Genomic DNA, 14,468 nt, shown 5'->3' with positions numbered 1-14,468 from the left:
GATTCGACATTAGGAGATGAATTTTCTTTCCTTATTAGACAAGTCACTGTTCTTTCCCAAACCCGAGAAACCACAAAATATTCTTGGACTCCAGCTCCCAACATTCGTTACACATACGACCCGCAGTATCTACCTGCACTTGCCAGACTGTTACCAAAATTGAACGGAGTCGCCGAGGTAGTAGAAACACCGAAATTCCCAATATTAAAGTTCACTGCAGGATTAGCAGTTAATCCGAAACCCCCAAAATTAAACCCACTGGCGGTGGAGTTGGCAGTCTCAAGCCCACCAAATCCTGATAGGCGTGTAGGCAAAAAAAAAAACAAACAAACAAAATTTTAAAAGGGTGGAGGGAGAAGAAGAAAAAGAAAAGAAAGCGAGAAGGATTAGAAAGAGTCAGCAGGAGGTTTCACAGAAGTGAACAAAGACAAACCCTGACTTGCTCTCAACGGGGTAACCGCGGGAGCGGCGGGGCCAGGAGGCCGGAGCAGGCGGTCCCCCCGCGAGGGCCGCAGGGGCCGGGCTAGGACGGCGGCAGCCGCAGGGCAGCGGCGGGGCTCCGCAGCCCCATCCTCGCCGAGCCCGCGGCGGGAGCCGGCCGAGCGGAGGGGAGGGCAGGGCGGTCTCCGTCCCGCGGACAGCAGAGCCGCCGCCGCTCTCTCCGAGTCCGCCTCCCCGGCAGCGGGAAGCGAGCCCTGGAACGACAGTGCCCCGGGGGTCCCCCGCGCGCCGTGCGAGCCCCAGGGCGGGCCTCGAGTCCCCCGCGGCCTCCTGAGGGCCGCCGCCCGCCCTTTCCCGAAGCCCCGAAAGTCTCCGCGCGGGCACGAGACCCCAGGGTCCTTCAGCCAAGTCTCGCGCCGAGGGGGCAGACCAGAGGCCTCCCCTCCTCCCCGGGAGAAGGTGCTGGGAGCACTCACCCGCGGGGGCCGCGGTGGCTCCAGCGGTGCCCGAGGTGCCCGACGGAGCCCCAAAGTTGAAGGCCATGTCGCGGGAGCAGGGGACCAAGGCGCTCCTCCCGCGACACTCGGTGCACTCCGCTTTTCGGTCCGGCGAGGAAACTGCCCCCGGATCACGAAGTTCCGCCTCTTTTCTGGCCTAGCCTAAGAGGCGGTGGAACGCAAGGAAAGCGTAAGGGGTGGAGGGCGGAGGGAGAACGTCCCCTGGCCGGCGAGCTTCCGGGGCTCTGCGGCTTCGCGGGGCGTGGAGCGCCCCCGGCTGGAACGCTGGGAAGCTCGCGGGGGCGTGCCGCCTAAGAGCCCTTAATGACTGGCTCAGGGAGGTCCCCTGGACAAGCTGCGCGGGAGGCTGGATACGAGCGTGTCATGAAGACACAGGAGGAAGGAGCGAAGTCCTCCTCCGTGCCGGAGGGTCGGCGGCTGATGCTCACACGAAGATTCACGAGGCAGCCTGCCGTCCGGAGGGCAAATTAGAAAAAAGGCTAAAGAGGTGCCTCTGAGAATTATGTCTCTTTAGTTTTTTTATATACGAAACCTTGTAGAGTTGATTCTTTAATCTATGTGCTTGTATAACTTTAATAAAAATAAACAATAACAAAAAAGCCGTTGTATCTGCCATACTTAAAAATATCCTTGGACCCAGCAATGCTACTTCTAGGAATTTATCTTATAAATGATTTGGCAAAATTATGGAATACAAGATTATTTGTTACAGCATTGTTTATAATAACAAATGACTGGAAGCAAATAAGGGTCTGCTTAAATAGTTGCATTTATACAAAGGAATACTATTCAGCCATGAAATGAGAAGAGTAAAGCTCTTTATGTACCGAAAAGAAAGATCTCAAAGGTAAATTGCACGAAAAACACACAATTTGGAACACTGTATATGGTCTGCTGCAATTTTGGTGGAAAAAAAGAGGGCTAGAATAAAGAAATACACGTATTTGTATAAAATATTCCTGGAAAGATACATTAAAAAATGAATAACATCGGATGCCTCTGGGATGATGAACTGAGTGGCAAGGAGATGGGTGGAGGGAGACTTTGCACTAGAAATCCCTTTTATGCTTTTTGAAAATGTAAGTGGGTTACCTATTCAAAAAATTAAGTAATGCTAATAGCGGTAACTGCAGGAGTGCCAGCGAGAGCGCTGATATTGGGATGAAGACAGCAGGCAGGAAGATTGAGGAGCCGATGGACTTGTGATTGAGGGGATGTGGAGGCGAGGGGAAAGGAGGAGACTAGCAGGAGTCCCCGGTTTCTGGCTTGTACAGCGCGGTAGATTGTGATGCCATGCCCTGGTACTGGGAATTTGGGAAGAAGATGAGAAAAAATGAGTTCCTTTCTTTACTTACTGTATTTGAGGACAACCTGACTGAGGATATCCAGTAGGTGTTTGGATATATGGGGCTGAGGCTGAACAGAGAGGCCCAGGTTTAGATTGCAGTTGAAGTCAGGGAGTCAATGGGATTGTCAGGGAGAGAGGATCAAGTGAGAAGAATTTGCGGCAGGGCGCCAGTATTAAGACAGAGCAAGCCGACAGCCATGAAGGGAGCCTGAGAGAGAGTGGCCAGAGGAATGGGAGAAGAACCAGCAGGGCAGAATCGCAGAAATTATGGATGGAAGGGGAGAATGATCAGGGATGTAAAAGGGTAGGAGAATATTCCTTTGATGGGAAGCCTTCCCTGATCACCCTTTCTGAAATAGCACATCCCACTCCTGTCACTCTGGCTACTTGAATATCTTAGCACTTACCACCACCTATTTATCACGCCCCCCACCCCCACCCCACTCGCCCTCTCCATTTATTGTAAGCTCCATGAGGGCGAGGAATGGTTGTTTATTTGCTGGTCGTATCCCTAGTGCTAGCAGAGTGCCTGCCCCCACGACAGACCCTTATTCAGTACTGTGGAATGAATGAATGAGTTCCTTGACATGTCCCTCTCCCTTGCCTTTCCCATATTCATCTCCAAGTCTTACATATTTTGTCTTAAAATATTTCTAAAATACCTCATCTCCACTGCCATCTCCCTGGTTCAAATTACCACAATCTCTTGCCTAGACCAGGGATCAGCAAACAACGGCCCACAGGCCACATGTAGGCTGCTGCCATTTTTGTAAGTGTACTGTATTGGAACACGGACACATCCATTTGTTTACGTGCTATGACTGCTTTCGTGATACCAGAGCAGAGGGGAGTAGTTGTGACAAAGAGGCTTGCAAAGCCAAAATTATTTTCAATGTGGCCCTTTACAGAAAAGGTTTGCCAGTCCCTACCTAGGCACTGCAGTAGCCGCCGCAGTGCAACGAGCGGGACTGTTGGACTGTGCCCTTAGCAGTTCATTCTGGGTTGCCTGGAGAATGAGCTGGCTGTGGCTAGGGGTTCTCCCTTCTCCTAGAGGAGGGGGCTGCATCCAGGCTTAGATCCCCTGGAACCAGTGTCTTCACCCCAGCAGTAGAGATTATAACATTCCATGGGCAGCTGGCATTCCTGGACAACTTCTATAAGCCACTATCACCCCAAATCCAAACTGCCTGTTGTTCAGCAGCTTGTGTATTCCTCCTTTGACAAGACTGCTTCTTCACACTTGCCCTATAGAAAGGGGGTCTAGAAGGTGGATATGTTCTTCTTAGTGAGACCAAACAGTGCTCTGGCTCTTGGCTTGCTTCTCCATGGGATGACAGGAGAATGGAGGGTCTGTGCCTTCTTTTTTCTAGCTGTCCTGGCCCTATAAATTTTTATTTTCCCCAGTAAAACCCATTACTTAACCCACAGTGTGGCTTTGTGGAACTCACCCTGGAGGCTACTGCATGACACCCAGATAAGATCCATCTTACCTGCCAATGGGGACCCCAAAGGGACGACCCAACACAACAGCCTCCTAATTGACGTCCTGCATCCATGTTGACTCTCTTCCAATTTCTTCACCCTGCAGCTAGAGTGGGTCTTTCTAAACAAACCTGTCATGTCTCCCATTCCCCCACCCCACCCCAATTTACAACACTTCAGTGGCTTCCCTTTGGTCAAAAATAGACCAAAATCTTTAACATGGCTTAATAAGACCCAACAATGACCTGACCCCTGCCTTTCTCTCCAGCCTTATCTCCCACTATTCTTCTCCCTCTGAGCTCCAGCCAATCATTTTCTCAGTCACTTGTAAACATTCTCCTTCCTGCTCTTGGGCACATCCTCTTTCCTCCGTTGAAATGTTTTTGCGTAAGTAATACCTACTCTCCAATCTCAGTCAAATGTTACTTCCTCGGGGAAGCCTTCCCTCAACTAGGAATGTTACCAGAGCATCATGAAACTTTGTTGAAATTTTACAGTGATGATTTTTGGTTACTGTCTGTTTCCCCCACTAAACCATTAGATCTATATGTCTCTCTTTGGTCACCAGTGGCCTCGTTTATAGTGCCTGGCATAAAGTGGCTGCTCAATAAAATTGGTTTAACACTGTAAGTATAGTGTAGAAAGAAGCTAGGCCCTAAAGACTACATATTGTACAATTCTATTTATATAAAATGTCCAGAAAAGGCAAATCTATAGAGACAGAAAGTAGGTTAATGTTTGCCGAGGGCTGGGGGTGGGAATGGGGATTAAGTGTAAACTGGCGTGAGGGGTTTTATTGAGATAATGTTCTAAAACTGTACAACTGAGTAAGTTTACTAAAAATCACTGTAGTGTACATTCAAAATGGGTGAATTTTTATAGTATCTAAATTATCCCTCAATAAAGGTTTAAAAATAAAAAATATGTTAGTTGAATAAAGGAGACTATAGTTATTGTTGGAAATGGGACCTGTATCTTGTGTTAAATGTGTATCCATGTTTCTGGACTTTGTAATCTATACCACGCACCCTATACCACACTTTCTTAATTATTGTTCATGGGTATATGCTTTAATACCTGGCAGTACATGTCACCCCTTGTTAGTATTCTTTTAAATCTATTTTCTGGACTTTTCTTACTCTTTGAGTTGAAATAATTAGACTTGGTATGTCAGAAAGTTCCAGGTGTCTCTACGTACATTTGAGGAAGCAGAAATAGATAGAAGGAGCTTCTCTTATGACATAAGACACTAAAATCAGATTTGGGATTCCTACGAAGCACATTTGCTAGGGATCAAGAGTCCTTAATACATAAGGACATTTGTAACACTGAGCTAGATATTTTATGACTGATCTGGATTTGCTCTGATTTCAGACATAAGATGCAATATTATTGGGATGAGAAAAGTTTTAAAGGTAATCTAAATTTTTTGTATTAATAACTTTAGTCCAAACATCACCAGAAACAAAAGTCCAGTACCTCTCCAGTAGCTCTCTGGTCCTGCCGAGCCCTGCTGGGTGGACTGTCTGCAGTTAGTTTGCATTTACTTGGAGGCAGATCTGAATAAGGATGTTAGTTATTTGGGAGGAAGCAGCAGCGACGGGGCAGGGAGAGTGAGACAGGGAATGAAGAAATGATACTAGGACGCGGTTCCCACTGTGGGCAATCCTAGCTGAGGAACCATGTCGAATTAGCCTGAGAACTGTTCCTCTGAGGACTCAGACATTTATCAGCTGCCTCCTGCCCCCTTTGGTTGAGCGTTGCCCTGGGGACATTAACTCCTCAGTGCTCTTGAGGGGCTTCCAGGACCTGGAGAAAGCCCTGAGGCAGAAAAGGCAGAGTGTGTGGGACCTGCTTGAGGTAGTGTTGGCAGGCTGCCTAAAACCGTCCACCACAGCAAAGCTGAAATCAACAGTGGTCGGGGGATGTAACTCAGGCCTGCATCCAACAAGAGGGCAAAGGGCATCTTTCAAATGAAACCCCATAGAAAACTGCACTTCTGATGACATAACATACGATTTTCAGTACAATTTCATATAAACTTTTTTTTATTAGTGAAACATTCATTGCATTAAGGATAGAAATATACATATCAAGAATCACATGAAATGAACCAACTATATAAGCTACATGAAGAGCATTCTGGTCAGTATTCTCTTTAATAGCCACAAGCAATTAATTCCAGTAATAATGCCTAGAGCGCCAAGTATGAAGGTCACCTTCTGCAGAACTCATATCTTGGGCAATTTAAATAAAAAAATTAGCCTCCCTTAAGTAAAAACCCCAATAGGGGTTAGTCGTATAGAACTTGCTCCACTTGACCGTTAGTGATCTTTCTAGAACAGGAAGGAATAAAGTCTAGCGGGAGAAGTCTGGAGCTAAAAGTGGCAAAGCCCATTTTCCCGTCCTGTGTTCAACTCTCAGTTTTCCCTGAGAGAAGTGAGGTAACCTCTCTCTGACTTGATTTCTCCCTAAGTTGAGTATCATAGTACAGGACGCCCGTATTCTGTGACTGCGACAATCCTGACAATCACAAAGACTTTGAGGGCCTTTCCAGGAGAATGGCTCCAAGAGAATGAGCATGAGGAATAGTTTGTTATTTTCAATGTAAAACCAAATAGGTACATTCTTTCTTCTTAACTAATCTATAATCTTGACAGCAGTTTATGGGTTTGCCACAGACTTGCAGAAGGAAAATATCAAATGTATTTTCAAGCCAAGTAAATATTAAGAATCATGACATGGATATGGAAATAATATGTTTTTGGTCTCCCTGCCTGTGTGAGATTCAGTCTGAAAGTGTACGTCATTAGCTGTTATGTTATCATTCATAGTATTCAAAGATTTCTCCCTTAGATAGTTATATCCTAATAACTGGACGAACCAGTGGGTGTGCACTGGCTCATCAGTTTTATTAGTGTGGATAAGTGGATGCATAGAAGAATAAAATATGCTAGTTATCTAGTTAAATATTGAGAAATGAAAAAAATCTAGATATTTGAGAGACAAAATATTTTGATTCAGTTTCTCACATTTTGGTGATTTAGGGTATCTATAGGTTCTATCTTAATTTACAGAGAAGTTGAGAGTTTAATGAATTGCCCCTTGAAGAAGGGAAACATATCACAAGTTGCGTTAGCGTAGAGAGAAGGAAAATCAGGGCAAGTAAACTAAAAGGTTCGTTACCTCCATCCTGGGATCAGAAGCTACGTTAGTGAAATCCAGGGATTTTTTTTTTCTTCATTTGCTTACAATGAAATCCAGCTTTTTAAAAAAATCTCATAGAATGATTCAGTTAAGAAATTCTATGAGCACTTTGCCAGATAACTGTATAGATTTCTCAATCAAAAATGAATAGTGAATTTGGAGAATCAAAGAAAATGCCCTTAAATATGCGTGACTTCTGTGACATAGGATGGTTCCCAATCCTCTGACTTAGGTTACACTGATAGCCAAGAGGTCTTCTGAAGAGAGGTGGCTCTGATGCTGGTCCTTTCTTTAAAGGGACCTTTCTTTAAAGCACTTTCTGTGCAGTATTTGAAAATTATTCTGTCAGCAAAATGATTGTCACAGGAAGTATAGGACACATGTCTCTATACAGTGAGTGACAGGGAGCCAGAAAACATTGAGTCTGAGGAAAAAAGAACAACTTATAAAAAGAATTTCAAAGTTACCAAGAAGACTGCCCCCCAAAAAATGTCTCTTCAGTGTGGTCAGACTTCCTGAAATTTATATGTAACTTAGGATGTAGATGGATGGATTTCCCATATTCATAAATAATTTTACAAATAATCACTCAATAGTATTGTAATTACTACAGCATCGTATTTGGCAAGGGTGATGGGGGGGAATCAGTGGCTGATTACATTCTCCAAACACCTTTCCACACATCAAGATCATTTTGACTAAAAAAAATAACAAACTATCCACAAATGTCATAACTAGCATTTAGTTCTACTCTCTATGAAATATCTGTACTTGTCCTCACCAACATTATATATGCATTCTCCCAATTCACAAAACTACAAGTAAAAAATCCTCAGGTTTTTTAATCAACTATCAACTCACGGGCACCCCCCACCAAACACCTCCCCCCACCCAAGCCCGGCCCCAGTGGGTTCCTACCCATAGGAAAGTAGTCGGAACACGGAATCATTTTCCTGGAGGAATTTCGAACCAAAGATTAGCATGAAATGAAATATGTAATTTTTTAAAAGACTAAATCAGCTGCATTTGAATGATGTACTAACTGAGGCTACCATTTTACCCTGGGTTCCAAACTCTCATTTACTTCTGCATTCAGGATGAAATGAATGGAGGAACAGAACATAAAATGGTATGTATGTATTTTAAGCACAAAGTCTGGTGAACGAGGAGGCATAGTGAATAAGGTTAGACCAAGTAGCATTAACAAGCGATGCAAAGACATTCTAACCACAACAGTGGTCACAAAATTCTGGAGCTACCAGCACCCAACAACAAAAAATATTACTATACAAGAGTTTATTAAATACTTGCTAGACAGTGAAAAACAAAACAATTTGTGAGGGACCACAGGATTTTATAAAGCCTAATGGCCAACCATGTCAGCCTGTTGTAGTTTAATTCCAGCCGGAATGCTCTCATCACTTGCCAGCTCTGGGTCTTCTCGCCTTCTCTCTACAAGAGGCAACAAGCCTGTGAGGACGCAGACAGTTTCCCCACGTCCTGGTTCAGGCGAGGACAGCTCACACGGTTCCTTCACCAACCTCTGGCCGTGATTAGGTTCGTATGAGAGGCGCTCTTTCATCTGCAGTTCCCTGTGACTCAGAAGAGAGAGGACAGCGAAGTTAGGTGTCACGTCAGAAACTTGTCCGCAGATGTGAAAAGCTGAGGGCAGTGGTGGAAGGAGGAGAGTGACAGGAAGGCAGTCATCCCACACACCTCTCTCTTCTCTCAGCCTGCTTCTTGCTCTTTCTTTAACATTTAGCGCCAACCTTCTCGCGGTGGCCTGCTCTGACCACCCCCTGCCCAGTGCAGGAGCAGCACCCTCACTGTGCTGACCCAGACTATAACCCTCATCACACTCTATTGAATTCCCCTCCTTCCTAGTTTCAAACCTACCAGAGAACAATGTCTTGGAGGTGGTGGGTGCTCAATAATTGCTTTGTTGAATACGTGAAGACGGTTAACTGTAGGAGCAGTAATAACATGGACATGGGCTTTCTTCTGTGCTTGTGAAAATCTCAGTGACTGCACAGTGTCAGACTGGAAGTAAGATCCACAGATGGGAATGGCAAAATAGGTGCCTCACACCTAACGTGATGGCCATGGTTAGGAGACACAATGGAAGAAAGTGGAAGGCATGGAAATCCGAGCTAATGTTATTCAGATGGTTTCCGCCTATTTCGTTTCCTACTTCACATTTGCCTCAGACACTCAGTTGAGGCAGCTAGGAGGAAAACAAAAAGCCTTTGCTGTAAAAAGGGAAACTGCTGAGAATTTAAGTAAGGCTTCTACAGAAAAGGCTCATTGAAGGTATTTAGGCCCCTAGGTTGGCCTGCTGGTCACTTAGGGAGGCCAACCGGACTCTGTTTATCCCATCCATTTGGGGTTGTTCCCATCCTTCCAGGAAAGTAACTACCCCCCCTGCGCCAATCATTCAATATGCAATGATGACTCAGTGGCAGGTGTGTTCTGATACATCAAGGATTCTTTCCAAGCAGGTCTCTCGCTGCCATGCTCTCTAATCTTGGAGCAGTTGTATCAAATAACTAATGTTTACTGAGCTCTCACTAAACGCCAACACTGGGCCAAGTGCTTTATGTATGCTGCATCACCTATTCCTCACGAAAAACTCCTAAGGGAGGCTCTATTATTATCCCATTTTACAGATGAAGAAACCAGGGCACAGCTTCTATGGTCACCCAGCTATTAAAGTGGCAGAACCGGGATTTGAACATAGGCAGTCTGACACTGAAGCCCAGGTGCTCAGCTGTAATATATTCTTCTTTCAGGTTATTTTCAAAGATGTAAAGCTTACAGGGATTCATTCCCACCAAGAGGGCCCCCAGTACTGGGCAGTCCCATTCTATCACCCTTCCTTCTTTGACACACTTGTCTTGCTCCTCATTTGGTCCAGCAGTAATCATGAAATCACTGCGCCCAGCATAAAATCTCAAAATCCACCCGAATGAGCCAGCTGACAGCCCTTCGAGGCACAGCTGAATTCCTCAGGGAACGCTATCCAGTGAGGGAGAAGTCCTCCAGCCACTGCTCACCTCATCCAAGGATCCCTGTCCTCTGCATGCAAGCCAGGTGAAGATCAAACCGAAGAACACACCCAGCGCCATGACAATGTAGGGGATGTTGGTGATGATCAAAGCGGTGTTAATTACCGACTTCAGCCGACTCGCAGTCTCTTGATCAATGAGAACACTCTGGGGCGGGGAGGCAAGAAAATAGTATTCCCCTGATTACTAAATATCCAGGGGGTAAAGTTTCTTTCTATATCTTCCTTCCAAATCATTAAACATAATTTGGGTATGTCCTCCTCTTAGCAAACCAGACATACTGAAAATCCATTCATAAATTAGAGCAGCCAGGTGAGGCATTTATTCATACACATCTTCCCTTTGCTCCTGAAGATGTTTTCCTCTCAAAATAGGTTGGAAAACCCACCAACTGGGACAAAATATTTGCAAATCATCTATCCAACAAGGGGTTAATCTCCAAAACACATAAAGAACTCATACAACTCAAGAACAAAAAAACAAACAACCCGATCGAAAAATGGGCAGAGGATATGAACAGAAATTTTTCCAAAGAAGATACACAGATGGGCAATAGGCACATGAAAAGATGCTCAACATCACTATCATTAGGGAAACGCGAATCAAAACTATAATGAGATATCACCTTACACTGTTAGAATGACTATAATTACCAAGACAAACAACAACAAATGTTGAAAAGGCAACCCTCACACACTGCTGGTGGAAATGCAAACTGGTGCAGCCATTATGGAAAACAGTATGGAGATTTCACAAAAAATTAAAAACAGAAATACCATATGACCCAGTTATCCCACTACCGGGTATTTATCCAAAGAACTTGAAATCAGCAATTCAAAGAGACTCACGCACCCCTATGTTCACTGCAGCATTATTCACAATAGCCAAGACGTGGAAGCAACCCAGTGCCCAACAACTGATGAATGGATAAAGAAGATGTGGTATGTATACACAATGGAATACTACTCAGCCATAAAAAAGACAAAATCATCCTATCTGCAACAACATGGATGGACCCTGAGGGTACTATGTTAAGTGAAATAAGCCAGATAGAGAAAGACAAATACTGTATGATTTCACTCATATGCTGAAGATAGATAAACGCATGGACAAAGAGAACAGATTAGTGGTTACCAGAGGGGAAGGGGGTTGGGGGGGTGTGCATAAGGGGTAAAGGGGTACATATATATGGTGACTGACAAATAATAAGGTACACCTGAAATTTCACAATGTTATAAACTATTATGACCTCAATAAAATAAAAAATAATAATACATATGCAATAAAATAATTCTTTGGAGAAAAACACAGGTTGGAAAAGGGAGGGAAAATATTCAGAAATATTGAGATAGTATCATTGTTTTGTATCAGATAACTCCAACTCATTCTTCAAACTCCAGCTAAGCATAACTTCCTTCTAGAAATTTTCTCCAGCTACCTCAGGCCTAGTCAAAGGCCCCTTTATGTGCTTCCCACTGAGTCTCTAAAATCTTCCATCACTGTCTTCACACTCTGCATTCTAACTGTCTGTTTACCTGTCTGTCTCCTTGTGACTATGAGGTCCCTGAAGGCAAGATTTTTATGTGTCACCTCAATAGTGGGTAGAGCATCCTGTACACAGTAGGTGCTCAATTAATGTCAGCTGATTAAATGAATGAATGTATGGAACATTCTAACAATGGTATGTGGAAAAGTATAATTTCTCTCTTGTTTAGATCTATACTAATCAGGACCAAGGTCTAGATAGAAAGTATTCAGGGAAGTCTTGAGGCTAACCAGAATTCCAGAGGGTGTTGACAACCAAGGAAATGTTCTAACAGCACTTTTTGTATGCAAGGCAAAGGTATTATCACCTTAACTGTCATGGGTGAGATATCTGGAAAGCTTAATTCCATAAAAGTTCCACGCAACAGATGAGACTTTAGCTTAATTTAGACTCAATGTGCAACAGACTGAGGCAGAGGGTGGGTTCCAGGGCTGCTTCTTCCAATCAATGGCTGAGTCCATCAGGGTCAGAGTTTCTGCCTCTGGAAAAAGGAGATGGGAGAAGAGTCTCCAAGCCCACTCCCAGGTCTAATGTCTTATTTTTCTAGAGTAGAGAGAAGTCAAGTACTTCTAGGAGGCACCAAAAGCACAGCTTTCATTCCATCGTTCCCAGGACCAAATCTAGTCTTCAACAAAAAGCAGAGCAGAAGATGGGGTGGAGGGGACTTCAAATATGCCACAACTAGGAAGAGAAGCTGCCAGAACAGGGCCATTCCTCATTTTCAACAAGCTCTGCTTTCACACCCCTCTCCACAGACAATAACCGTGATGACCCAGGAGGTCCTGTAAATTGATAAAGCTTGCCTGAATTTTTCCTATCAAACAATAAAAGCCTTGTCTTAGAACTGTAATCACAAACCCTTCAAAAGTTTATAAACGTGGCTACCAATATAATGCCAAATTTAAAAAAAAAGCTCTAAAACCGTATCTACAGTATGGTCCCAACTACATAATATCAAAACCAGAGAAACAGTAAGAGGCAACGGAAGCAGATGTCAGCTGTACCTGTCTCTGAGGGACAGGCTTGTCAGTGACTCACTTTTTAAATATTTTTAAATTCTTTTTTAATTGAGGTCTGACATATTATATTAGTTTCAGGTGTACAAGATAACGATTCCATGCTCATACAGTGATTCGCTTAGTAAGTATTTTTTAAATTTCCTAAGAGTTCTATAAAGACCACAAGTTAGTTTTACAAACTGTAAAACATTGAGTGATTTTTCACAAAGTCATTATCAGCAAAAATTTTACAACACATTGTTGAGAAAATAAAGCAAGTTAAAGACAATATGTCAGTCTAGCTCAAGTTTTGTGAAAAGTGACTTTTATTTTCCCTTTTCTTGCTAATCTCTGTTACTAAATTTTCTAAAAAGAACAAGTATTTTTAAGGAATAGAGAAAAATAATAAAAACTTTGAAATACGCAGCTGTTAGCAACAGAAGCCAGCCAATCAAGAATTTATTGAGAGGAAAAAAGGCTGCAATTTAAAAAAAAAAAAAAAAGGCTGCAATTTTCCCCTCAAAACTGGGTGGAAGAGAGAGGAAAATTAAGGAGACAGAACTACATACAGTAAATGTGATATGTAATCTGGAAAAGAGTTGATCACAAGTATCTTAAATAGCAGGTGCTTCCTGAGCTTTCAGAATATGCTTTTATTTATAAAACTTCAACTTATACATAACATTTATGGATAAAATTTCTGTAGGTACACTATGAAAGAAATAATTCTTCAGGGAAACTCCTGTTGTTTCAACTAAGACAAGAACTGTTTCCTAAAATTCATGATATATATTTGTTTACCAGAAAGTAGGAAAAAACTCTGTGCTATGATGAAGGATAAGGCAACCAGTATCGCTGAAACCAGTGGGCACGTATTGTGATTTATTTAATCACTTCTTCAACCATTTATTTAATCATTGCTTTAACCAATTTACATAAAATTTTCATGTAATGCTGCAAACCATTTTAATTTTACTCTCTTTCCCTCCTCCTCAACAATGATCGGTAAACTGACTGCATTTTACAAACTGGCAGGGTTTCAAAGACGGAGGAGACCCCACGAGAGGCTGAACTGGACATCTATCCGAGGCTATTTATTATATGGCTATTGATTTACATTATGTTTCTCACATAACCAGCTTCCCAGAAAGGAGTTTTACCCAAATAATGCTCTTGAGAAGGGAAATTTCTTTCTGCCATTTTCAAATCTCATGGAAGGCCACTTCATGTAAACATACAAACAGAAGTTTTCTGAGGACAAGCAGGTTTTTAAAAATCCCCTTTCCCCTGTCTCACATCTTAAGTTACACGTAGCTACAATAGTGGACATCATAAGGGAAGTTTCCCAAGCTTCCACAGCTAAAACACACCCGGGACTCCCTCCCAGGACTTACCTCATTGATATACATCACGGGGAAAACCAAGGTTCTAATGTTTCCTGTTTCACTACAAAGACAAAAGATGAGATTATTTTCTAGACATCTTCATTGTAATGGCACACTGGTCTGGAAAGATAAGTTTATATAAAAACTCCAGCACACATTTCATTAAATTAACCAGAATTGATGCAGACTTCTTAATTATCTTTGCAAACACTTACCAATCAGAAGTTAGATTCCAATTTGTCAGTCTGACAATTCCAAGTCTGGCACATTTACGTAAAGTGTTTTTAACTAAACACAAGATCCTGAGAGCAAATTCATCAAAATGATTACTATTCTCCCAAGAGTTATCAGAGAGGAGGCAACAGCCGCCAGAACAATGCTGCCATTCCTCAGAATCTTTTGTAATCAAGCCACTAAGTGTCGTCTTCACAGAGCCCAGAGCAACCACTTCCCGAGCCTTTGCCAGGCACCAGCTCTG

At 43.1% G+C, this 14,468-nt stretch overlaps 2 protein-coding genes across 4 annotated transcripts in view; both read right to left on the bottom strand.

Moving 5' to 3' along the window:
• NUP54 (nucleoporin 54) overlaps positions 1-1,322 on the bottom strand; it is a 28,648-nt gene extending 27,326 nt beyond the window's left edge. The window contains exons 1-2 of one of the 2 annotated variants that reach the window (XM_023637935.2): positions 918-1,322; positions 134-295 (exon numbers count right to left, since the gene is read on the bottom strand). In XM_023637935.2, coding sequence (XP_023493703.1) covers positions 134-295; positions 918-984 — 229 coding nt within the window. In that variant the 5' untranslated portion in view covers positions 985-1,322. The remainder of the gene's footprint in view (positions 1-133; positions 296-917) is intronic. The other variant, XM_014738684.3, reaches the window with a different exon arrangement.
• A 4,497-nt stretch (positions 1,323-5,819) lies between these two features.
• The window catches only part of SCARB2 (scavenger receptor class B member 2), a 68,540-nt gene continuing 59,891 nt past the window's right edge, over positions 5,820-14,468 (bottom strand). Inside the window, exons 10-12 of one of the 2 annotated variants that reach the window (XM_023637938.2) lie at positions 14,000-14,051; positions 10,050-10,208; positions 5,820-8,588 (exon numbers count right to left, since the gene is read on the bottom strand). In XM_023637938.2, the coding sequence (XP_023493706.1) occupies positions 8,550-8,588; positions 10,050-10,208; positions 14,000-14,051 (250 nt within the window). In that variant the 3' untranslated portion in view covers positions 5,820-8,549. Of the gene's footprint in view, positions 8,595-10,049; positions 10,209-13,999; positions 14,052-14,468 lie in introns of both variants that reach the window. The other variant, XM_023637936.2, reaches the window with a different exon arrangement.

This window comes from Equus caballus, chromosome 3 (assembly GCF_041296265.1).
Source record: "Equus caballus isolate H_3958 breed thoroughbred chromosome 3, TB-T2T, whole genome shotgun sequence".
NCBI classification, from domain to species: domain Eukaryota; kingdom Metazoa; phylum Chordata; class Mammalia; order Perissodactyla; family Equidae; genus Equus; species Equus caballus.
This window is presented reverse-complemented; position numbering and strand designations above follow the sequence as displayed.